This window comes from Psittacula echo (genome assembly GCF_963264785.1).
Source record: "Psittacula echo genome assembly, chromosome: 8".
Classification (NCBI taxonomy): Eukaryota; Metazoa; Chordata; class Aves; order Psittaciformes; family Psittacidae; genus Psittacula; species Psittacula echo.
Genome location: NC_137744.1, coordinates 15,557,663 through 15,584,855, shown reverse-complemented (window position 1 = coordinate 15,584,855; position 27,193 = coordinate 15,557,663). Strand labels below are relative to the sequence as shown.

At 39.8% G+C, this 27,193-nt stretch overlaps 1 protein-coding gene across 12 annotated transcripts; it reads right to left on the bottom strand.

Moving 5' to 3' along the window:
- Window positions 1-114: 114 nt before the first annotated feature.
- XIAP (X-linked inhibitor of apoptosis) lies at window positions 115-26,982 on the bottom strand. 12 transcript variants are annotated; one of them, XR_013957561.1, is made up of 11 exons: window positions 26,900-26,982; window positions 15,095-16,001; window positions 13,646-13,745; window positions 11,867-11,945; window positions 11,239-11,272; window positions 9,182-9,292; window positions 7,211-8,033; window positions 5,144-5,961; window positions 2,878-3,083; window positions 1,792-1,994; window positions 115-1,412 (listed from the first exon to the last, which is right to left on the bottom strand). XR_013957561.1 is itself a non-coding variant. In XM_080624961.1 (7 exons), exons 2-7 carry the CDS (start codon window positions 15,966-15,968, stop codon window positions 7,870-7,872), a joined length of 1,362 nt encoding a protein of 453 aa, XP_080481087.1. In that variant the 5' UTR covers window positions 15,969-16,001; window positions 26,900-26,982; the 3' UTR covers window positions 6,165-7,869. The 12 variants fall into 12 exon arrangements, 4 of the variants coding, with proteins under 4 accessions (XP_080481087.1, XP_080481088.1, XP_080481086.1 ...); XR_013957562.1 differs by having other exon boundaries at window positions 115-1,994; window positions 5,144-5,359; window positions 5,664-5,961; XR_013957560.1 differs by having other exon boundaries at window positions 115-1,994.
- Window positions 26,983-27,193: the final 211 nt, after the last annotated feature.

The following is a 27,193-nucleotide window of genomic DNA, read 5'->3' as shown; positions in this document are numbered from 1 at the left end:
ACATAATCTGTTAAAAAAAAAACCCACACCCCAAACCTCAAGTTTTAAACTTAATTTATATATATATAAACATCTCCAAATACATATCTTTACCATGATGGTTGTTAAATTACACACAAGTAGATGAAAAGGAGCTGGATCCATTTGTGCCTTCCCTGTGCAAAGTCAGCTTCTGACAGCTGCCAGGTAGACAACTTCTCCATGAAAATAAACTACCGCTTCCAAAACAAACGTTTTTCCTGCACACACAATTCCAGTAGTGTATTCTCTGCTTGAGATACAAATAGGGCTACACATACTACAACTCGCATCCAAAACTTTGTGAGATTATAGCAGTCTACTGCGAGAGCTGGCAGGAGCACAGCATGAGGCAGCTTCAGAGGCAGCTGTGCATAAAATCTGTGTATTAGCACGCATCAGATGTTTGCTCTGTTCCAAAAACACTGACTGTACTTCACACTTGACCTCATAGCTGAGATTTTTTAGGTAAAAGCATTCAGCAGAACAAAATGTGACATAGTTCTTAGGGTGTGTTTTCTGAAGGAATGAGTGTGCAAGTGCTGACAGTGCTGTGGCAGAGTTCAGCCTGTTTCCAAAACTGACTCAGACCTTGGAAGCCCAGATCCAAAACACTTCTGGGTGTCCTGACTCACATGATGAGTTTGCTTTTTTAAAGTTGTGATAACAAAACATGGGAGCACTCGAGAGACCAGACTCCAGGTGCCCTGGTGTACTATGAACTGCTGTTCACAGAGCCTGCCCAAAAGGATTTTGCGCTCTCCAGTTCATGTCCTCTCTCCCAGTTGCCCCATTCAGCAGTTTGCCTAGCTTCTCTGTAAGCAAAGCTGTTGCCTCATCAGAGATAGGGAGAGGGGTCGTTTGTTGTCTGAGGGAATGGTTTCATTTTGTTTTTACCCAAACCAGATAATTTCTCAGATGCTATCCAGAGTACAGTCTGATCAGCAGTTCACTCAGCACAACTGAAGGTGTGGTGCGCTCTTGTCAAGGTCGGGAATATTTCTGCTCTGCTCCAGTGACCAGAGGATGGGAGTTTCTTAATTCAGCTGTGCCCTGGGAGGGTTCTCAACATAGCACTGCACTCACCAACCAATCACCGTAAACCAGTTTGTATAGCACACATCTAAGGAGCCAGCACAGCAGCCTCTTGAATGGTGGGGAGGAATATAGGGGGCAGAAAAGCGAAACAAGTTCTCAACTGTTGCATGAGGACAAAAGCAGCCCTGGAGAGCCTGGCTTCTGCATTTTCCCTAGGAAATGATCATGCTTCTGGGACTGAGCCTTCCAGTTGGTACAACAGGGAAGATGAGTTGAAAAGCAGTTTCTCTGCTAGTGCACCACTTCTTTCTAAGCTGACAATTCCAGAATGGGCTTCTACCATCTCTTCAGACTCTCTGAGCAAATCAAAGAACATCCTGAAGTTTCTGTATAGTTTCAGCACTTTAGCATCCTTCCCAATACGATGAAAAAATGTAAAAGAAAAAAGTATTATCCAAGCATGATAAGGAAATAGAGATATTTTAAATTCCAACCTTCCTACAAAGGATTTATATGATAGAAAAGAAGTTCTGTGGAAAACTGTAGGAGAAAGCATCCTACAGGACTATGTCATCTTTCTCATAAAAGAGAAGAGAAGCTCTCTTTAAGAGCTTCAAAGTCCAGTGTTTCTGATATCAAGCCCAAATCAGAGAGGATTTAACAAAGACTTTACAACAGGGACTTTTACTGTGCTTCGTCCAAAGAGAGCTGTTGATCAGTCACCCAGTTAAGAACCTGAGCGAGGAGATGGTAGATACCAAATCCATGTCTGAATTAATGGCCAGAGGTTCACCACTAGCGAAGATCAGAACAAACACAAGCTGCCAGATGGCTGATTCATTCTTCCACACAGGAGATTCATATTCGTGCTGCTTCCTTTTCTGTCAGGGCAGCGGAACAGGAACAGGAACCCCCTCTGCAGTTCCGTTTCCTCTTTTCTGTTAAAAAAAGAGCCACAATCCTTCACCATTCCTTTTATTTTTTAACAGGATTTGCTTATGAGAACTGGAAAACAAACCAGGCTTTGTATACTGGATTTGTTCCAAGGTGAGGTGGGAACTTCGATGGCCTGTATTTAAATAAGACAAAGTCATATTTTTATCTGCTGAGTTGGGTACAGAGGGGAGAAGCAGTCTTCCCAGTCAGTTTTTTTCCTAGATTTTTGAAATTGGCTTAGTCACTCTAGGGAAATCTGTTCTGAATCATTTTGGAGATGAGATATTACATAAGAAACAAAAATAAAGACCAGAAATTGGGTTACTTGCCCATAATTTGCAGGAGGGACATTACACATCAGTAGCTCCTCAGGCCTTTCCCTGTTCCCTGAATAAATTCTTTGGGATTTACGTAAGTCTCTGTTGTGTGCCCCTATTTCTTGCCAGGTCTTTCCAGAACACCTAACTCAAGCCTGAGTTTTCTTTGATTCAGTAAGCTCCTGCTCACCATGCTCGCAGAGCATGAAGGAGCACAGAATCCCAGTTTGCCCTGTATTGCTGAAAAGGAAGGAAGGTTTAGGTTACCTTCGTTATCAGCTCTGGAAATGAATAGAGGCCCGTAAGTCACAAACGCTTTCCTGCTAATTGCATTATCAGCAGCTTTATTCAGCCATCTGTGCCACTGGTTACCTACCCAAAGCCCCTATTTGAGGTGAGGTTCTCCTGCTATGCCTCATTTTTTGAGATAAAATTCCCTTAGCCATGTTTTAAAGTTTCCATCACCAAACTCTGTGGAGGCCACATGAATTATTGGTAGAATATAATGAAAAGCCCTTCTCATAGCCTCAGTCAGGAGGAACTGCTTTCCCTTGAGGCATCACCCTACCTTATGTACAGGAAAGGGTAAGTGTTCCCATCCAGGCCACCTCTCTTGAACCTGGGACGTGATCTGGTCTGGTTTCCAGAGGTAGGGAGGTTCTGGGAAACACAACCAAGACCTACTTGTGTCCTGTAACTAAGCCCAGGCAGAGGGATCATGAATCAAGGACCATTTTATGAGTCAGGCACCATGACAGCATCAGTGACAAAAGTCTGTGGAAGAAGCACAGGAACCAGAGAAACATACTTCAGATTGGGTAAGCTGGGTAAGTGGCAGGGCACGGCTAGAGGCAGGAAAGAACAGACTGTATGGCAGAAAAAGGGCTGGGGTGTGAAGCAGATGAGCTGAAGTAAGGTGGGTTAAACAGCAGCAACTGGCACAGAGCAGGGGAAGCAGCTTTAGCTGAGCAACCACTAAAAAACAGACAGTGAAACTACATCATGCTCTTGATGTGGAAGGGAACAAATCTGACAGAAGCAGAAAGCGGTTCTCTGCTGGTCAGGTTTCTCAGGGCCTGCAGCCCCCTAAGACTGACAGAGGGGGTTGATGGAAAAAGGGGAGGAAGGAGCCTGGCTTGTGGTTAGATGAAGTCAGAGTGGAACTGGGACAGAAATGTTGTCATTCAGCTCCTCTGTCTGAGACCATACAGAAAAGCAATTATAAAGTCAAATATGTTTAAGCTTTGAAGAACATCCTCCATCAAATGAACAGGACAGCTATCTTCTGTATTGGCAGGCAAGCACCAGGTTTGGAGGATGACAGTGGTTTGGTTTATCTTGGTCTTTTACCCACAAACTACTAATCTGAGAACTGAGAGGATTAAAGTGGGAGTATGCAATGGGGTTGTTACATGACAGACAGATAAGGTCAAGGAACACATTACTCTTCCAGATAACAATTTTGCATGGTTTTCTGGGGCTGACCTAACACATTCCCAAGATCCCACGTATGTCCCTAACAAGGTTTCCTTTGGTTTAGATTTCATCATCAACCAACTTGAAGATTTCTTTTAACAGTGCTTCTTGGAAGTGCACTCTCCTTTGAGTCATGTCTGGGGTTCAAGGCTACTCTTGCCTCTTTCTGACACAGTGGGAGGTGAAAGCAAAGCAAAGTGTTATCATTGTTAGCAGTTTAGATGTTGTCTAAGTGGCACAATACATAGCAAGTAGGAAGGAACGCAACAGTTTGTGACGTGTTGGTGGCTTGCACAGATGTTCAAAACCGTTAAGATAAAAATACTTCTTGTACACTGTGACTTCCTTTAGCACGACTGTATAGAGGCCCTGCAAAGCCTCAACACCAGCAGCTGTGAACAGAGGGTTTCCCCTCATGGCAAAGGGCACTCCTGGGATGCCCATTGTAAATGCCAAGGACAGGGATTGCCAACCCCATGCCCTGTACCACTGGTTCCAGCCGTGGGCCCAGCAGAGGTGACCCTTCCAACCTGGAACATGCCTCTTCCTTACAGAAACCTGCAACTTCTGATCAAGCTTTTACAAATCAACTGTTAATGAAGCTATAGAAGGGCTAAATTGTGATTCAGAGATAGGAGTCAAATTCATGTTACTTTTGGTACGTTCTGTTTGCAGAACACAAGAGACACCTGAAGCAAGAGTTACTTTTGTGGTGGCTGGTACCTTACCAACAGCGCTCCCATCCTGACTCCAGCACCATCACACAGGTTGGTTTTGCAGGAAAGGGAAGTAAAGTCAGTCTGAGGCTCAGGAACCTCTCGCTGTTACACAAGAGTTGAAAGAAGACTAATGTGGGTTGACACCCACTTTTGAAAAGCTTGTATTCAGACTATTTGGCTTAAGTGATGGCTCTCATCATTTCACATACACAAGTAAGCTACCCAAGAGAAATTGTGTCAAGAGTTTTACAGCAAGATCTAATTTTGTAAGATCAAAAAGACTTAACATTAATAAATTTAAATACCCTTTTAGTAATTTTTGAAGCTATTCATTCTCCAGAGCTTGCAGGTGACCCATGTGCATTTCTGCTAAACTTGGCTTTTTAGCAGTGACTGTAATGATTCTCCTACATGTTTTCACAGGGGAACTCTGCAAAAGTGTTTTTCAGTTTTTGATAGTAAACACCATTTTTCAATCTAAGAGCAAACCCCTAATTCAAGTATCTCTCCAATACATTTCCAGCAGTTCTAACTTACCAAGCATTTTATCTCTGCCATCATCAATAGCTGTCCAGACAAACTACATATAAAACTATAAATTAATAATTATACAAAGGAAAGCAAGTTGTCTTTACTTACCTTGAAATATTACATACAATATAATAATGCCATTTTCCCCCCAGATTTTCCTTGGGGTTTTGTCTATCCAAGCCATTTACAGCTGAATATATACTGCCTTCTCTGTTCTAGGAAAAAGCAAGTTCTTTTGAGAAGTCAGTCACACAGACATATCCTCTGAATTAATGCTTGTAGTTTTACTGTCATGTTGACGTAAGTATTGCTTAATCAGAATTCCTGGTTAAGAAAAAACATTAAAGATAAAATCTGAATTTCAGCAAAGGTTCTGTATTACCACAGCTCATTTACCTCCTCACAGAAAGCCCCATTATAATTACAGCAGCTAATTGTTGTATGGCAGCATCAGCACATCTCTCAAAGCATTAGCAAAGATGGCAAGATACTGTCAATAACCTGAGTCAGTGCGAAGCCACAGTGGGGGCATGGGGCAGGATAGGTTTTCTTGATAAATTTCTACACTACTCCGTAAAACTGACACGTGTAAAACACACACAAAAACAGTGAGAGGGAGAGTATTCACCTATACTTCAGTTCCATGAGGAATGAGGGTGATTTCACCAGACTGGCCCTTCCCATTTGACCACATGGAGAAGACAATCTTCAACTACTGTTCACAGAGCAGGCTCAAGAGCTCAGGCCCGTCCAGCCTTGCTGCACCTGACAGGCCGTGAAGAGCCGAGGGAACAGCAGTGCAAGTGCTTCTCCAGCCTGCTCCTCGGCATCTTGCCTTCCTGCTGCCAGGAATCAGTCCTGCACAAAGTGGGGTTAACAAAGAACACCGTGTAACAGCTCACTGTTCACACCACCACAGGAAAACACTGCAAAAGCCAGAAACATCTCCAGCTCCTACTTTGCTGCATGAAAAGCTGACCTTTCCTTCAGGTAGGCCTTACATATCATATGCTAGAAGTGTCGGCATTGACCTCCCACCCAGTTCTAATTCAATTCTAAGAAACCACTGGATTTCATTTTTTGTTAACTTCAATAAAATCAAACATCAAAGCTAACTTTAAACCCCCTTGTCTCCAGTTAACAGCAATGCCTTTAAAACTTTGTCAAACTATTTGTCCTGTAGCTTAAGGCTGCAGATACAGCTAACAAATAAATACGAGAATGCCACAGTCAAAACTAGCCAGACAATGATAAAAGTAGTGTGCAAATAATTGAAAAAGAACAAATTATCATTGAAAATCTTTTATTGTTAGGCAGTGAGAAAAAGCCAAATACGTAACAAAAAAATTTAATCTATGGGTTTTCCTTATTTTAGCCTCTGACCCTAAATCAGGCATTTTCTAAACAAAACAGTTCCAAAAGCACATTATTAAAACCTCCTGTAAGCCTCCCTTGTATCTAGAGCAGCAAATAGTTCTGTTATTGCAAGTCAAATAGGAGTAAGGATTTTACCTTCTAGAAGCTACTAGAAGGAAGTTACTGAATACTGACACCTGAATATATTCCACAGCTCTTCATTCCAAGTAACTCTTTTGTAAAAATGAGCTTCCAAAGCATCTCTGTCCTGCTACAAACCACCTTTTCAAAGCACTTGTGCTTCTACCTCATTTACTTGCATTCTTCATTTCTGTCTCTTTAAGCACTCAGCCCAGTATCAGCATCCACAGAATTTCTTCTGTTTAAGATACTGAAAATCAAAGTAATTTGGAAAAAAAAAAAAAAAAATTCTTCCTAATTCAAGCTGTTAAAATTTGATGACTCTGCTAATTATTTGTTTCACATTTAATCTGAATAGAACCCTGATTAGTGGTATTTTAAAAACCTAAACCTGCAGAGCAGTTATTCTGTCATCTAACAGGCTTTTAACCCTTTAATGTTCCCAAGTGATTACAATTTGAATAGCTCTTTTATAGTATTTATCAAGAAGTTACAGTAAGGGATACAGTATCCTTTTAAAAGGTAACAAGCTCTAACATGAAGCATTTCTGCTATTTGCTTGCACATTATTTGGACAGTGTGTTTGCTTCCATTTCAGCTCAGGAGGTACTATTTGTGACCTACTGTTTTTCTTGGACAGTTCACATATTGTATTTACACCCAGAATCCTCTCCTTACCAGGATTTAGTTTTGTAACTAGGTTCTACTTTTCTGTACTAATTTTACTCTTAGTTCTAAGTACAATTTGGTCAATCTCTTTCCCAGACAGGGCTTTGCTGAGGCACACGCCAAGTCCTGCAGCCTCTGAGTTGGATGCAGCTCATCCAGATCGTCTCTCTCACATGACTTGGGTGAAGGTTAGGTAACAAACCATCTGCTGAGGCAACCCAGCAAAACACGGTTTGCAGCGTTAACTGAACAAGCTATTTCAGGCAAGATACACCGGCTCATAGGCAAACACCCCCACCCCGCTCCCCTTTATTCCCTTGAAAAGTGCAGAAACCCTCTCTGTGAGTGCACACGAGAGCCATAAACAAGCCATAAACAAGCCTGTGGGAATCGCCAGTCCGTGTCTGTCCTGAAAAATTCCTGTATGCATGAGTTACCTGAACCACTGAACTCTGCACAAAGGCACAAACAGGAAAACACAACCCTTCTGTGCTAATTCCTCATGAATTTTGAGTCATCACATAAACCTAAGAACCAAATTCCAATCTCTTACCAAACAAAAAGCAAAATTAACATACTTTAATTTTTTGATCGATGCATTTATACAAGCAATAGATTTTATTCCCTCTCCAATTAAAATATATTTGTTATCCTTAGTAACACTCAGGTTAAATTAGTAACAGCTGAGTTACAAAAAAAAAAAAAAAAGCAATAGAAAGCAACCTTCTGTTGTGATTATTTTTTTGCATGTGAGAATCAAACCTGCTGATCAAGGAGAAACTGGGTTTCACTTTAACTGTTCGTAACATTCCACCAGCACATAACCACAGTGCTCATGTAAAAAAATAGAAAAAGTAGACATTAAATTTCTGTACACATTAAATGTGAAACTTGCATCATCTGAAAAACTATATTCTGCATAGTCTATATTCTAAATCTCTTAGTGTGTAGGGCTCAAAGATAAAAAATACATACACAGAACATACTAGTAGCTCCACAAAATAAAAAAGTCACATAATTAAGCAGAGTGATGGCAAACCAGGTGGAATTAAATACAAAGCTGTGATATTTTGTTAACTGGAAAACTGAGGATCAGTCCAGTAAGAAATAGTTTATTAAGTATTTTGAGGTGACTCTCACTAAAATAGTCCTTAAAAAAATGAAGCCTTTTCGGGCACAATGTTGGCAAAATCTCCTTCATTTCTCTTGAGTTCTCTTTTAAGGAATGAAATTGATGTACACATATATAGAGGGATTTTTGTAAAAAACAGCCAATTTATACATCAAAGCCCCCCCCCAAAAAAAAAAAAAAAGAGAGAGACAAGAATTGTCTATCAAAGCAGACAAGCTTACACAGTAGTAGCAGTGAGCAGAAGGTGATACGCTGCAACAGCAGTCTTACACATATTCTCTGCATTATGTCACAACCAAAGTTACAGAAATAAAAATTTTTCATCATACAAAACATCTTTGAGAAGTTAAAATCTCAGCTATAATACACGTGTATATAATAATATTTTAATTCACTTATTTACAATTGTTACATAGGGCCAGACTCTCTATACGACTGTATTTGCATGAGCTTCAGCCATACCGAGTCCTACCAAAGTGAAGCAAAGGAATGACTACATAAATACAGCTTTGCATTACTTAGGATTTCCCAAATCAGGTTGATGAATTCAAATTACAGAATATATACATTTGCCTTCCAATATTCAAAAGTCACTTAAGGAAACAATTTTTAAAATGTTAAAAGATATGTAAAGTTTGACAGCAGGAAATTCTCAATGCAGCCCTGTGATTACAGGCTGAAATTATAATGCATTGTTTGCATTACATGACACCTAATTAAAGCAAATAGGCCAGGAAACATTAATCCACAGTGCTGTGTTTTTCACTAATACATAAAAATTTCCTGTTTTTTCATTATATTTGCACGACACAGAGGGCATTTATCAAGTGCTTCGGCACACTCCTTACAGGCAATGAGGTGGCCACAGGGAATGAGGACGACTGATATGTCTTTAGCCATACAGATTTTACAGAGCTTTTCTTCCTGCAAGCGTCTTAGCTTCTCTTCCGTGCTGAGATCTATGGAAATTACAAACATAAAAAGAACATACTTAGTATGGCTGAATCTCTCTTTTTTTCTTTACACACAAGGACAAGGTTTTCTTCGCCTGATTTAAAGGTCACATCTTTAAAAAAGAAAAAAAAAAATTACAAGAGATACAAAACCAAGCTGCAGCATGGAATCCTCTGCCTCTCCTCTCCCCCATCTCATTACATTTCCCAGGCCAATGCCAGCAGAGAATTCAGCTATCTGTATTTATTTGCAAGAGCTTGAAATATCTATTGAATTTAGACACACATATTTCAATCAGGAGCCATTCTTTTCACAGACTTCCCATTGACAGCTTTCCCCAAACTTGAACAGAAGCTGCAGGAAGAGCTCGTTGATACTGGTTAAGTAATTTAGTTTATTTTTTCCCCAAAAAAGAATTAAAAGAATGAGGATGTTATTTCCCTCCCTGCCTCCATTTTCAAAATGCCCATACTTCAAAAGCTTGTAAATGTGTAATACAGAAAGAATCAATTTTGCATTTTACATGAGCTCTTTATTATTCCAGTGTGCCCCATTTGAAAGCACAAACTTCAAACGCCTTACCCTGCCACTTGGGGAAAGCTCTGCACAGCCAGCCACAGAAATAACGCCCATCTCCATTGTGAGTTCCTTTTCTCCCATAATATCCATTAAAAATATTATTAAATGAGTAGGCTGGTAAGATATCTGTCTTTCATGCTAACCAGATGGCCTTTTCCCTCCCTGGAGTTCACCCATATGCTCATCTTACACTACAGGTCTCCCGAGTTAGAACTCTTGGGTTTGGTCTATTTGCACTGTACCACGGTGGCTTTCAGAGCTTGCATGTCCCAGCAGAGCTGGAACACAGATAATAGAAAAGAAACACCATCTAGAAGTACACTTTCTGTTATCATCCAAGAAGGCAAATGCTTCTGTCCCACACAAAATTTTATACTGGAAAATAAATAATGCCCTACTAAAATCTTTTTCATTTTGAGTATACTCAATATTTGACAGTATGCTGCTGTGCTGGTTTCATTCTGCCACCAGAGTCCCACCATCTGAAGTTATTCCTCCTTTTATTTTTAAATGTCATTGTCACAATAATTTTGGCTTTTCAGTCAGCATGAATAACCTTTTCCAGAAGCGCACCAGACTATTATTTACATAGTATACACTTTTGAGGTATTAATACTACTTATTTTATAGATTATAAATGCTGCTATACTGAGATATTTTAACACCCTCTTTGTTCAGGTTTGGTTTTTTTAATGTCCAAAAATAAATCTCTTGAGCAAAATTTTTTTTACCTAATTTTCACTCTCATAAGTGAGCAGTGCGTGAGAGATTTCTAAACCAGGTTTTGTATGACTGCTGTTATTCACAACAGCTATCATTCCCTGGGATGAAGCTGCTTGACTGTCTTCCTACCACCCCTTTAACTGTCTTGTCTGTTTATCGCTTGGTATTTGTGAAAAACATTGCAGGAATGCACAATACCATAAAAGCCACTTAATTCTTCTCAGCTTTCTAGTCCTTGCCGTTTAACAGGCCAACTCTTCCTGCCTCACAAAAAGCAGTGATGATTGTAGCAATTCAGTATTCTTCATCATTCATCCCCCAGGACTACTGACTCAATACCTGATGCACACTTACTAGCTATAAAAAGACTACTACATCCTAGGCATACTACTTTCATGGTTTATAATCTTTACAGTATTTATGAAACTACGATTAGATTTCACTTAAGAGAAATAAAATTCATTCCACAACTGTTCAGAAGCAACGGAAGAGGGTCCTGCAACAATTTGCCTGTCATGCTTTAATTAATTTAAAAATGTTATAAGGGTATTTTTAAAAGTAACCATTTTCTTTACATGCAAATATAGATAGTCCCAAATGGGGTGAGGGGATGTGGGGGGTGTTTGGGTTTTTTTTCTTTAACAGATACCTGTAGGAAGTACTGTCCCTTCAGCAGCTTCTGTCTAGAAGTGAAATATAAACAGACAAAATTACAATTCTGAAGGTGGCAGAAGAAAACATACACAGTTACAAGACAGAAAATAGCTATTTGACCTCATTTATTTTATTGACTAACATAACTAAATCTGCTCTGAACAAACTGCAATTAACACTTTTAAGTCTATTTTACATTTTCATTTTAACCCATCTTTGCTATAATTATGAAGAACTATAAATGATGTTAGTTTCACTTTCTAGTGACTGCATACAAGTTTAACAATGCTCTAGCAACAAGAGAAGAAAAAAATATCTACTGCACTTGAATAGGAAATTACTCATCATGCACCTTAGGTACCCAGGCTATCAAACCAATGGCACTTGTCCAGTACCCCATATACCAGGTACCCTACCTATGACCCACAACCAAGCTAAGAACTGTGAGATCTATAAACTCTGAATGACAAAACCAAATCATATTTTGATGTCTTTTACTTTCTGCTAATGAAAGCAGCAGCAGGAGGATTAAATGATACAGATAATTACAATAACTTCATATGAAAATTATGTTGTTTTCTCTTTTAACAAAAGGATAAATGATTAATAAGCAAGACACTTACTGTTGAATCCCTACATCCACCTCTTAAGTGAACATTATTTATAAATTCTATTCCCTTTTCCTTTCTCACAAATCCACACCTATAAATGAAAAAAAAAATTAGTTATAATAAAACTGCATAAACAACAAACAAAACCTGACTACATCACTTTGGAAAGCTTTGATACCTTTCCTATATCATACACAATGGTTGCTTTTGAAATCTAAATGTTTAGTCAACATCAGAAACATCATTTAATGTTGGGTCTTCTGCAATAAAAGAAATGCAGTCACTGGTCAGACAGGTGCCTTATGCACCTTCTTTCACTATTTTCCAACCAGTCCTATCCACTGGGCAGAGCTGTTCCCTACCAGAAGATTTAGGGGATGCTGTAACTCCTCAACATTAGCTCTCTGCCTTCATCAGCTACTTCATCTTCCGCAGTCCATGGACACAGACAGCATGCTGTGAGACTGATACACTGCCACTGAAGCTGATGTGCAAACACTCTGTGTAAGACAGTTAATGATCTGAGAGGAAGTAATCAAACCTGACATCATTTAAGCAACCTAAAACAAAATCAAGCCCATGTAAGAGTGAAACGTAGCAAGGAAATTGCATCTTATCCATTCACTGCGCCAAGCCAAAACCTTGAACAGCATGTCTTTCAAGTGGTTGAGACTAATAATGAAAAGCTGCCTGTACCACTATTGAAAAAAGGATCAGCTAATGCATAAATACTAACTTCCAGCGAGCCTTTCATCGCAGAAGACAAATCTGTCAGTGAATGCACAAAAGACATGGATTTTATCAATGTTATACAAGTAACTAAGTCTTTGTACTTGGACAGCTTTTACCCACCTGTAAGAAACAATGAGTCGTGTACTATTCCTCCTTTCCTCAAGACAGATTTTAGACAAAATTGGCACTCTTTCTAAAAACAACCTCTGGGTTGGGAATCCTCAACCCTTTAAAACGATGAAGTGTGTTTTGAATTGAACACCACAACTGACTTCTTCAGGTCTGCGTGCACCATGACAGAAGTTTAGTCATTTTGTACCCTAACCTAAGTTACAAACTTGGGCATTTATGAAGTTATTAAATAACAGTTAGAATGTAGTGCTTGGATAACAGGGTGGGGTGGGGGGGAAATCAGATACATATTAATAACGCTTCTTGATTCCACAGGCTGAGACATCAGTTCAGGTACAGAAACCTCTTCCCTTTAGGAATTCCTACAAACAAGCTAACAAGCACACTGACTTAGAAGCTACTCAGAAGGTACTATTTCAAGACAACCTTTCAGACTGATTACCATTACCTCTAATGAGTTAGTTTGTCCTAAACCTCTTGAGATTTAGTTCTTTCCCACCTGCTTTAAGAACTCTCTCTTACCTCTCAAAGACAGCATTAGGTTAATGTCCTCTTTTGAGGCCTCCAATATAACATTAAGACATATGTTTATGCACGTAATACCAGGACTGCAGAAGGTAGAACAGATGGAACAACAAAAATAAGGACACCATGCAAGAAATGCCTTAAAATCTTTTCTACTTATTGGAAAGGAAAAACATAAACCATGGAAGGTAACTGAGTCTTTGGTGCCTACATGACAAGAATGAAGGAGAAAGAAGTGGAGGAGGGCAACTAAGAAAATTAAAATTACTTTCCTAACTCTGAACCATGTTTAAGCCATAGTCAACCTTCCAAAGCCTTCATTAGTGTGCTCTGTCATTAAAACATAATATACTGTAAATAAGACTCAGGAATGCAACAAGGAAACAGTAAAAAATACCTTACCCAGGAAACCATTTGGCATGCTGTTCCCATGGGTCTTCATTTTCCTTCCATTCCTGCAATCCTCCACCACAGTGGAAACACAGAACATGATCACCATTACCTGAGGAAACACGCAAGAATGAAGTTACACACTTCTAGTAGGCATAACATCAAGTTTTTAACCAAAATGTTCCTTTATTAAGAAAAAAATATTTATTTTATTGATTAGCAATTGTAGCTAAACAGAACTCCACTTTAAAGGGGGACACACCATGTATAGTTTAAAACAAATGTTCAGGAGAGGCTCGAGCCTGTAATATTCCTGAATTTTATTTTAGCAAGTAATTATACAGGTAGAAAGCAAAAGCTAAAAATAGTCGATTACAAATATCTCAATCCACTGCTAAACATGCCATGAAGTCTATCACAAAGAATTAAGGATGTTTATGTGCCTTTTTGGTGTCCTCCGTTTCACCACTAAGATTAACAGGCTCTATGCAGAAGTAGCAGAACTGACTGAGGAGGTGTTAGGAGAAACCACACTCTGTTCTAGCACTGTGCCTACTGCAATCAAAGCCTGTGCCAGAAACTGCACAGATATTGTGTTTATTGAAATGAGACGAGGTATGGATAGATTTTTCCTACAGAGCTAAATCATTCTCAGGCCACAGGAAGCAGAGTTTTCACAGAAGTCACTTCAACAGCCATCGGGTGAGATAAGCTGGTGCTCATTTAGTGTTCCTCCACAATACAGATATCACTTGGCTGTGAGAAGCCAGGAGTTTTAGGAATCCAAGAAATTTATAAACACCATTCTATTGGGTATAAATATTGCCCATATTTCAACCGTACAAGAATATATCAAAGCTTTTATTTATGGCCACAGGTAAAATAAATTGAATCAGATTGAAACAATTCTTCTGAGAGCTACTGAGAAAGAAGTCAATTAAGATGAGAGCAAAAAATTATCCTAGATAATCCCATTTCCTTTGTGACCTAATAAGAGTAACACTTTGCACTCATACAGTAAAAGCTCTTCTACTGGAGTCACTGTCTTCATAAAGCTTTTACAGCAGGTAGTATCAGTACTTGTCAGTTTTGGGTGTCTGACTGCTATGATAGCTCAAACAGCTAAATAAAATGGCACACAACCTAGACTGTCTTGTTTATAGGTTTCTGTACAGCCCACACACTCACTCCATAGACCAAAGTTAGACAGCAGACCAGGAAAACACACTTTGCTGTTTTACTGTTAAAAATGAATTTATGACCAAATTTCTACTTTGCTGTTAAAACTACCATATAATGTATGTAATTTTAAACAAGAATTTTGAAAAGCAGTTTACAAAGTAAAGAAATTCTAGCAAATCACTGCATATTAGAATAAAAAAATGCTTATTTTTTCCATAACAAGACACTCTCATAGAATTTCTTTGTAAAAGACATCAGCCACTTTAAGGCCTGGCTTACCTATACTGTAGAACCCAGCTTCAGCAAGCTGCTCCTTGTCAATAGGATATATCCAAGGTAAAAATGTTTGTAAACGCTTTCTATATTTTGCCATAGATGGATTCCTTGGATACTGTGCATTGTTCAGACCATTTCTCTCAATCTCAGCAGGAACAGATTCACTTGGAACATTTCCAACATCCCGGCCCAGGACATAAAGGCATTTGGGGAAATGCCTCTGGTGTTCTGACCAAGCTCTGTCACCAGGTTCCCAGTTTGTCAGTTTTCCACCACAACAAAAACATGCCACTTTATCACCAACACCTGTATAATAGAATCCAGCATTAGCCAATTCCTTTGGTGTCAACTGGCCATTGAGGGGCCAGTTGTGGAAAGACTTTAATCGTGTCTCTTCGCTGCACATAGCAGGGATTTTAGGATAGAAGTTATCTGACATATCCACAACCTGTCTAGTTCTCAAAAGGTAATCTGCCTCCACATCAGATGCGTCATCCAGAGCACACAGGAGAGCTGAATTGCTGGAACCATTTTCAGTTCTATGCTGGTAGTTCTGGGTGAGAGGATGCATGTTAGTTTCCAGAAAAGTAGATTCAGTAATAAATTTGCAATTTGGGGAGAGCTTTTTGTGTTTCTGAACAGCAGAATCCCCAGGCGCCCATCCTTCCACTGTTGTATAGCAACTGAAGCACTTCACTTTGTCACCTTCTCCAGTATAAACAAAGCCAGCTCGTGCCAGTGCTGTTGCTGAAACTGGACAGCCAAGAGGAAATGCAACAAAACTTCCCAGTCGGTAGTGTTCCTGTGCCCATTCCTGGTCACTGTCAGTGTCTGGAGTGGTGCAAGCTTCCGAGTTATCTGTGTCTTTGCATGTCATCTCTTCATAAGTAGGGCTCTCCTTCCAGATTTCCTAAACAAAGGATAAACATTTTAATTTCACAGAAGAATGGATCATTCCCATATGCAAGCTTGGAAACCTGCTAGATTAAACTACCCATCCTTTATGTTTTAAAATAATGCCTCTTCTTCTTCACTCCCATCTCACCCTTGCCCACCTCCTCAGTCACACAGAGGCAAACACCAGAAAATTACAGACAGAAAAACCTGTAAAGGGAGGAAGATCATGAACTTTTACAGGTTTATACATTTATAGCTTTAAAAGCACGTTCTGCTTCTTAACAAACAAACATTGCAAGAATGAAATAAAAAAAAATATTTAACAAGAGCTCTGGGCAAAACCTGCCAAAAGGCTTCTGAAACTGAAATAAGGAGTGACAGAAGTTAAAATATTGATGTAAGCCAGACCACACCTGTGGGATTTTACAGCTCAGTTCTGAAACACAACTGTCTGTACTTTTCTCCATAGGAAGGCCATGACCACCATGCCCATTATAGATGGACTGGTAAAACCACCATCAAAAAAGAAGCTGCCTTTGGACTTTTGTCATCTTGTACAGCCACACATCTCAGTTTTCCTTTTAGCAAAGTATCTCAAGTAATAATCTATCAGATGTTTCACTGAGGCATTTTACCAAAGTGCTGTGCTCTGCTTTTAAGATCAGTGTCTTGGACTACCCAGCAGAAGTGATCGTGCCCAGCACGCTGCTTTCACTTTCCCGGCCCTGCCTATGTTATCAACAGTTCCTGCACCTCTGCCATCACCTCAGCTGTTCCTCCCTTCCCTCCCTGAAGGAACATCATTCTCCTTACCACCTGCCCCCCACATTCCTGCTCCTGCCTGTACTTTTTCAGGGTGAAAACCAACTGCAAGTCCTGCCTGCGCCCTTCTGCAACAGAGGGCTGCTAAGAGCACTTGAACAAGCCCCTTCTTTCACAAGGATGAAAGCAAACAACAACTTGGTTCCCACAGATCCTGTGCAAGAATCACCAACTGACACAGTCATTGCCTTCATCTGAAAAGCACAGCAAAAATTCATCTCTGGTCCTGACAAGTGCAGAGATATTATTGATTTAGAAAGTCTTGGGTAAAACACAGGCTACTACTGACATACATCTCAAACTTACTCCTTTATTAAGTGGCAAATTATTCTGAGACTGCCCAAATGGACTTCTTAGCATAAAGCAGTAATAATTCAGCAATTAGCAAAAAGACATGCACAGAAGCAAGAACTGAGTATGTGTTTGAACAAGTGTACTTCTCCATTTTCTACATGGATCCTTAAATGTATTTTTCTCCAGTCCTCACCTTTACAAGGTAGGCCATCAGGCAAAAAAGTAGCTTCCTCAACACATTCCTTCCCCAACACCTACATTAATAGTGATCATACTTTCTATAAGGTCAATGCAGACGTTACAATTCTAATAATTGCTTATACAACACCAAATTTAGCTTCTACAGGAAGGACAAAACCTTTTCCAAAGTTCAGAAGGGGGAGGTAAAATTAAAGTGACTGTGCATTGCAGGATTGCTGCGTCCTTTGCCAAGATGACAAAGATAATTAACCTGTAAACACATTGAGAAAAGATGACGTTAGAGACTCAGCATGCTTGCTTCATGTGATCATGGATACCAGGCTAAACTCCCTCTGTAAGTCAGTTTGTGACTAATGTAATGACACTAGGAATTACACTGTGGCTTGCTGGTTTAGCCTAGCAGATTCAAAAATAGCTTCTGAATAAATTACACTGACTGATCTACAAATGTGACCTATATGCTTGTTTTGACTTTGAAGGGCAAAACTCCCCATAATCAGTAATTACATGTAGTAATATGAAAGCTGTCACAATTCATGTATTTTTTAATATACTTAAGTATACTGAAACCAATATTTTTTTTGTAACAAGTTTCAAAGTTCATCTTTATTTAATTTTAAAACCTTATTTTACATCCTCTATGAGTGTTTCTGTAAAGATCTCAAGTGAACTATGGATCTATCACCGTTACCCTACACTGCATTCATAAAATCATTTGTATTACTCAAATACTGTTAGCTGCATGCTAATTTTCTTATCTCATGCCTAAAAGACTTTTACAAGGCAGCAAACAAGGCCCACCTCACATCCTTTAGAGATTCCTTATTAAAATATACCTTGAAAAACCGAAACAAATGCATATGCTATCAGTGAATAGCTGTATATCTTCATGGCTATTTTCTTTACATAGAGATGACTTCAGAAACAGTGAAAAAGCAACTCAACCTATTCACATTTTTATATATTAACTTTTTGTAGTTTATGTCTATTTTAAAATCGGAACAGAGCTTCCACATCATCCCTCTTTGATCTGTTGCATACAAAATAACCGCGGCAAATCAGAGATTATCTACTCAGACAGTCGCTGTAATTTGCCCTTTCTGTCCTTAGAGAAATCAGGGGTAAAGCCAGACCAAGGTTCAAGCCTGACAGATCTCAAGAACTTACTACACACACAGAGATCACCCTTGGTTTGTGCTTTTTGGTTCCTTATGCCATAAGGGGTGACCATGTATCACAGTGATGACTATGATATATGAAGTTAAAAAACAGTTAGGAGACAGAATTATGCCCCCACTTCTAATGAACTACCTAACTACATGTTCTAAGCACCACTTAAGGGCTCACTTATCAGAACTCATCTGAAAATTTGCCAGTCTTAAAAAGAAAAGAAGTCTGATACTGCTGTATCACATGCATATAGAATAAAAAATAGATTAATACATACCAGGGGCATATATATATACACATATAAATAAAAACTTAATTATAACATGAATGCACTACAGTAATGAATGCATTACAGTAATATGCTCAGTTTCATTGATTACTTCTAATTAACTGTGAATGCCAGGCAAAAATATTCTAACAGAACTACCTAAAATTCAGTGTCTGTACTACCCTCAACTGCAATGAAAATCATAGGATAATGCCTTTCAGCCAGGTAGAACAGCAGTAGTTGAATCAGATAAAAACCCAAATATCCCCATGTCTTGCACTGGAAGTTTTAAAAATTGAGGAAAATATAATTGGAAATAAGCATGAGGATAAAACTAAAATTAAAATCTTTAAGGTCCCTTCCAACCAAAGCGGTTCTATGATTCTGTGATAATGCATTCATCACTCACAACACAGATTAGCAGCTTTATTCCTTCAAACAGTTTTTTCTACAGTGCTATGAATATTTCAATACTCCTTCTATTAACATGGTGAATGAAAAATAAATTATGCCCTCAACATAGTGATAATCAAAGTATTTGCCACATTTGGATTTTCTGGAGGTAAGCAACCTATCTCCATCCTCACAATCAAAACAGCACAAAAAGCACTGCCAGAAGAGCAGTAAGTGCTGACAGAAGGTCCAATTACCACTGATCAATGCTTTAATACAAAATAACTGCTTAAAATTATCAATGACATTATTTATTCTTTATATTTTGGAGCAGGAAAAATTTAACCATGATTCTGGAAGCCTCTCAAAACCACATCTAAACACAGCAATGACAGCAACAAAACAAACCCCTCACAGGTATCCACTAGCTTTAACAAAGCTCCATTGACATTATGAAGCCCCTTCCGTATGACATTTCCTCTAAACATAGCTGGTTTACATCTCAGTATCATTTTAGCTAAGAGAAAGAGACATTAACATAGTTATTAAGCATTAAGGGAACTCTTCACCTGTGCAGTACTGCTTTAAATACAATGTTAGTACTACTTTAAATGCAACATCAATTATTTGTATTTCAAACAACTGATGCGATCAACCGTTCAAAGAGTAAAATTAAAACTAACTTACAAATAGCATTTCTGCACAGGTATTTTAACATTTAATAGGTATTTAACTTCAGTTAGTTGGATGAACAACATCCCGCACGATTACAGCACTGAGACAAACGTTAACCGCAGGACAAAATTAACCAAAGGTAAATTTTTGAATGATTTATGGCTGAGAAACATAAACTTGTAAAAAGCAACCAAATACGACACATACACAAGACTCTACAATACATACCAGCAGCAAACCCAAGTGCAGAGAGTGTACTTTATGTATTCAGAAGTTAATTAAGCCTTCCTTCATTGATTTAATTAATCACGTATGAATTAAAAGGAGAAGGTCCAGAAATGTTAAAGTTCATTCTCACTTAATAAAACCCAGGAGATTTTTTTCAACCATTACTGAAGCACTAAATATCTTCTTATATATGCAGTGAGTAAACAAAGCCTGTGTTAGCCTGAAAGACTTCCAGAGTCTGAGCCATGTTTAATCCTGCTTTTAAACATCTGAAGGTATTTGTCGCAAGACACCTCCCACAACCAAGCTAAAGTACAAATTTACTTAGTCTATTGATAGGGTTTCAGAAGAAAAAGACAAGAAATTATAGCAAAAAATGTTAACTCAAAATGCAAAATTGTACACTGTGGTTTTGCAAGCCAAACACGTTCAGTTCAGCCTTAAAAATATTAGCAGGTATGATTTTATGCAGAAATATGACATCATCACATTACCTAGATCTGAAATCCTTTACAGGAAAAGCATAGAACCCACTTTTGTCTTTCAAGTATGTTTTATTAGACATGATTATTTCCATCCTTAACCTTGAAGCAGATTTTAAGGAGTTATTTTTAATTCTTCCACACAACAGGCATGGCAGTAACCTCCAAATCAAAAATGTACTTGCACAACCTCATGTTTCTGACCAAAGGGTACATAAACGTGATGCTTCTACTGCTTGACATGCTGACTACAGAGCAATGTTAGTGTTTATTGTAGGCTGAATTTTGTAATTTGAGTAGCGCACCAAGTAAATATCAAACAGGACACACTGCACCAGCTGACACACACGTTATGCACATGTCAGTTTTGTGCTGGCTCAGCTGCAATTAGATCAAGGGAGGTGCATGCTGCTAACTGAAATTGCACTTATAAAGAATAAAACCACAAGAAACACAGGATTTATTTGAACAGTGCTCACAAATCTCAGCATATTTATATCTAATTATCAATAGCCATCTAAAAAAATCCTGCTTAGAGGTTTGGGAGTTAGGGGGGGAGGTTGTAAAGAGGGTCTGTATTTACACAATGACTCCTGATTCAGTGCCAAAGTTCACATAAATTCATCTCAGTTTCGTTCATCTGTTTTTCAAACAGGTCCTACTTAGCTTCCCATCAGGGTCTACCATCACAGAAGTCCGCTCAAGGTTACAATAGGCTATTAGATCCTCCTGAAAGTCACATAGACTTTTACCCTTTTCATGTTAGAAACAAATACAACCAAGCCAATCAAAAAATACCATTTTGAGAATTATTTTCATATGTTATTTTTCTTCAGGAAGAAGTCATATACGAATGGAATACAGCAACAAACAAGGAGAAGAGATTGATGGAAGTGCTCTCAGCAGACAAGAGTGGGACAAATCTGGATCTGCCAAGGGCAAAGAAAAAAAATTGTTTTTGTGAACCTGCAAGATAAATGTATTCATTTCTCAGAACTTTAGCTGTATGTGCGAGAAAGAAGGAGTAAATACCAGCTGCTATAGCTGGCATGCTCACAGGACCATGTACATGGTCCTACAGAGATGTCTAAAGTCAAATGTAAAACATAATCAATTAGAGCCATTAATGAACATATAGGTCAGTGTTAATCAAAGCAATCAAAGAACAGAAGGGCTAAAGGTCCAGATAACACCATTTTAGCTGTACCACAGCTTGCCAGGTGTTTAGTATAAAGCAAAGTGTGAAAAGACATGTTGGCATTTTTAATTTGGATGCAGGAAAACCTATCTAAAGCAAATGTCTGGTTCTGACAGCTGCTGCCACTGAAATAGACTGCCTACAGATGACAGTACCTAAAAATAAGGTGCTGGGAGGGAACCAACCCTGCAGAAAACACCATCAAAACCTCCTCCAAAACCAACACACAAAAAAGGCTACCAAACCTCACACACTGAGAATAAGATGGAAAGAGAGACTAAAGGTAAAAGTAGACATTAGGAGAGCCAACACCAAGAGCACAAGACTCCAAATAACCCCCACCAAAACAAAACAAGGAAGGAGCAATCCTGGCCATCTTAAGTTTCTCTGGCTGTTCCAGTAGGACAAATGTTTTATTTATGGCATAACTGGGAATATAATGAAATATTTGTCATGAGAGACACTGTACTCCTGTAAATCCTTCAGAAGTCTGTGCATGATTTAGCTACCAATTTTTAATTACAAGGTCACTTGAATTGTGCCATTTAAGCCTATTGAGATTCTGTAAGTATTCTTTCAGGCAAATCACAAGGAAAGAATAATTTTTGGTATTTATGGCTTTTCCCCCTACCTGTTTAGAAAATCAGGCTATCAGTTTTTCCATCCATTTGCCATATCCCCTTCCAGTATCTTAATTTGCTGAATTATTCTACTGTTACCCTCTTATAACAGGCCTCTTACATAACTCACTGCTAGAGTACATTTTAAATTTGGTACTACAACACTACCATGGGGGAGAGGGATCAATTTCCAAAAAGGTTCTTCATTTTCTATTATGCGCTTACATGTTAAGCATACAATTTAAGTCATACAAAAATCAATGCTTTTTTATAATTCTTATATTTTAACTTTAGAACATTTAAGTTATTAATTGCTGTATTATTAACAGCAATTTGATTTAGCTTCAACTCGTCCTCAAGAAACTGAGACTAAACTTCCAGAACTCTTCCCTTTAACTGAAAACAGCCTGAAAGTTACATTTCACACAACCTGAAGCATACTTCTATCCACGAAAGTCTACCAATATGTTTGGGGGCTATGCAATCTATGCAGTTCCTACCCTCCTAAAAGCAGAAATTACAAGCTACTTTCATCAACTATGAAGCAAATGAGCTAAACAAAGTAAGTAAAGTTTAATTCTGTGGTTATAAAATGCCTCACTATAGAAATGTAATCCCTAAAAGTTGAGTTATTGCTCTTTTGGTTAAGAAACAAAAAATTACCCAGACAGTGGGGACACATTAAGTAAAATAGCCAGTAGTAAAAAATCCCTAGCAAAACCCGCAGTACTCAGGGATGCATCTCCTTTGCTGAGCATGAGCTCTGCTCCAGCTTTTAGTGTTACACCCTTTTACAATTAATTTAAGCTTGTAATTGAAGAAAAAAGTGGGAAAAGAGGCATCTTTCACCAAGGAGACATGAGTATATGGAACTTCGGGTACAGCAACATAATTAATGTCACAGCAAAACTGCTGAATCTTCAAGATTCTTAAGAAAACCTGTAGAATCACAGAGGTGCAGAGAACCCATCACCTCCTGCCTCACTCACTGTCAATGGTGTTCATTTCCATCCAGCTAATGCTCCTGACCACGCAGTGCCACTTAGTTCACTATTCACAATCACTTAACTGCAGCCTGATGCACAAGCATCATCATGATACTTTCTGCTGTCACTAGCAAGAATGTTTTGCCATTAAAGAATGAGGCAAGTTTGTATATATATATTTACACACACATACACACACAACTCATCTTGTAAACTTGGAAATCTCTCTTGAGTTATATATCTACACTGTAATTTTCTCAGGAAATTTGAATGACTTGGGGATTAATTCTAATTATAATTCAGGTCGGAGCAAGCCCAGGAACAGCTACAGGTTGGGAAAAGAAGAGATTCAGAGCAGCTCTGTGAAGAAGGACTTGGGGGTGTTGGTCAATGAGAAAATGAACATGAACCGGCTGCAGTGTGTGCTCACAGCCCAGAAAGCCAACCGTATCCTGGACTGCATCAAGAGGAGCGTGACCAGCAGGTCGAAGGAGGTGATCCTGCCCCTCTACTCTGCTCTCGTGAGACCTCACTTGCAGTATTGTGTGCAGTTCTGGTGTCCTCAACATAAAAAGGACATGGAACTGTTGGAACAAGTCCAGAGGAGGCCACGAGGATGATCAGGGGACTGGAGCACCTCCCGTATGGAGACAGGCTGAGAAAGTTGGGGCTGTTCAGCCTGGCGAAGAGAAGGCTGCGTGGAGACCTCATAGCAGCCTTCCAGTATCTGAAGGGGGCCTACAAGGATGCTGGGGAGGGACTCTTCATCAGGGACTGTAGTGACAAGACAAGGGGTAACGGGTTCAAACTTAAACAGGGGAAGTTTAGATTGGCTATAAGGACGAAATTCTTTACTGTGAGCGTGATGAGGCACTGGAATGGGTTACCCAGGGAGGTTGTGAATGCTCCATCCCTGGCGGTGTTCAAGGCCAGGTTGGATGAGGCCTTGGGTGGCATGGTTTAGTGTGAGGTGACCCTGCCCATGCAGGGGGGTTGGAACTGGATGATCTTAAGGTCCTTTCCAACCCTAACTATTCTATGATTCTATAATATTGTACCCAAAGTGAAACATGAAAGTTGCACCTATTGAAAACACCCTGCTCGCCTTTCTATTTAATAAGAAGCTTCTCAAAACATAGAAGGGGAAGGACAGCAACCTGCAAGGAATGCAGCTTCATTCTGCCTTTTATGTGACAGAGTGCCATTCAATTCAAGCTTTGCAGCATTAAGCAATGCCTTCTTCAGCCTTAACATACTTTCAACCTTCACACACATCTACTTGTTTTTCATGTTCAAAAACCTTGTTATTTCTGGACTTTGACTTCCAAACATCATGTTCAAAATGTTTTGGATTAGACAGACCCTATGCTATGAAAAATAAAAAACAGCAAAGGACTGTAAGCTGTTAACTCCTGAAACAAACAAAAAACCAAATGCAACAGGTACTTACAATAGTTTTTCTCTAAGAAATTAGTATCCAATCAGACCAAGTTTAGTAAAGATTAATCAAAGCAGATACTGGTCTCATCTCTATTTCCCACCAATCCTTAGAGCAAACCCCAATGTTTACATTCTTCTTTAAAAAAAAAAGCAAAGGTTAAAAATCCTCTTTTTCACATAACCTTCAGCATTGTTTATGAAGGCAGAATGCCAAAATTGGGATTAAAAGAAACAGGTTTTTAATACTGACCCTTGGCCAAGAAATCCAAATGAAAACACATTCGAAAGCTGAAGAGCTTAAAGATTAGGGAATTCCTGAAATTCAGATAGATGTTTTACTGAAACTAGCAAGGGACGTAAGATTGGGGAAACCCCAGTAGATCCCAAGAGGGCTAATAGTCCTGTATTTAAAAACTACAAGGCGGCAAAAAGGAGGACTAACTGCAGACAGAGTAAGATCCAATGATCCAGCTTTCTCTTCTCTCCTAGGAAGTTCTGCATCTGATTATTAATAGGATTTTCTGAAACTCTCCAGCTCCCTGCAGCCATCTCACCCACCCTGGGAGGATGGCAGCAGACACAGCACAACTATCACAGGTACACAGAGGCCTGAAATGAAATCCATCTTCGTACTTCGAAAACTAAGATATGAACACACATTTTCTTACTGTTCTGATAACAAATGCAAGTCTGCCTCGTATCAGTTGGAGCAGCCAAAAAATCCCACAAGCAAACAACCACCCTCAGCAGAATTCCTTCACTTTTGCTTCTGGTTAAAAAGAGCAAGGTCAGAGGAAGTAGAGAACAATCATTAACCTGTTCCTTTGCCTTCTTGGCCAATGCTGTAGGTGCCAAGTTTTCTATGGCAAGAAGTAGTTGGGTGTTTAAAGGGCTGCAAAGAAAACTGCAAAGCCATCAAGTAGATAGAAAAATGAAGCACTTAAGAAAATCAAAAACATCCAAGTAAAAGCTTAAGCAACAAATCCATCACAGAAAAACCTGATTTCTTAGAAGGAATACTTCACTGTTGTCTTCTCTGTTATGTGTTGATTTATTTCTCGACAAACAAACAGCAGATTGAGTTTATATATATTCTACTACCTTTTGTTAAGGTATTAGATTTTTAAGAAGTATTTGACAAAAAAGTTAGTTCCCCTCCAGCTGTTTGCTTTTTCTTCCAAATTGGTCTGTCGTAAGATCTTGCAGTTTCTAACTGTTCTTTTAAGAAACAAACTCTTCCTTAGCTATATGCAGCACTAAAATCACAGTATTAAGATTGTAGCAATGAAGAGATAATGAAAGCAGTTCTGCAAAAGTACCTAAAAACAGTTCCGAGAACCAATTTATGCTTTTTAGCAGACACAGGTCAATGGCAATTGAACAGGACAGATATTATCAAGACTAAAAATACTTCTAGCACGCATTTATAGGGCTTCCATCAGAAAGACAGGAGCATCAGAAAGGGCACTGCAGAAACACCAACTGTTAAAGAGAAATACATCAGCATAAGTACACAGCTATTCTGCACAAGAGAACGGCTTGAACTGAAGTTTGAATTACAGCTGAAGAAATACATCTGAGTGAAGTTATTCCTGCAGAATTCTTAATAACTCCTGAATTCTTACCGTAGAAAACCTGAACAAAACCGCATCTTCATGAACAAGAAGCAGAAAGGGCATTCTAGAAAGTGATGGATGTAGGTAGGAAAAAAGCAAGCAAGCATGGGCAAGAGGAAACAAGACAATACTCAAATACACCAAAAGAAACAAAGACGACCACGAAACCAGGTATGAGCACAGCAAATCAACCTCCTGACTTATGGAAAGGGAACACCGCACCCAACGCTGCGCTCGGAGTGACCCGGCCAGGGGGCGCGCCCGCTCCCATGGCAACGCCTCCCCCTCCTGGTGACACCCCGCACTTGGGAGAGGCCGAGGCAGCAGCGCCCCGGGGACCCCGGCACTATCCGTAGGAGGGGCAGGAGGGCGCCGGGCACCGCGGAGGGACCGAGCCCCCAACCCAGCGCGGGGAGCCGCACCGAGCTGCGCGGGGTAGCGGGAGCCTCCACAGCGGACAGCCGGGGAGTCCGTTCCGCGGTACCGACCGCCACGGCCGCGCCCGCCTGACAACTTACCGTGCCACGTCCCGTCCTGCCGCACCGGTCGCGGGAGCCGCTCGGAACCGGCGCACGCCGAGAAGATGGCGGCTCCCGGCAGCCTCCCCGGCCCCGATAGGCGGCGAGCAGGGAGCAGCGCCCCCCGGCGGCCTGGGGGGCCCCGCGGCGAGTCCCGCTCGCTAGCCGAGGGCGGCGTTTGCTGGCAGCAGCCGGAAAGTGCAGCGCGGCAGCGGTCATCCCGCGGTCCGCCGCTTCATCCCCGGGTCCGGGCGCCGCGGGGCCTCAGTTCGCACCGCGCTCTTCTGCTCCTTC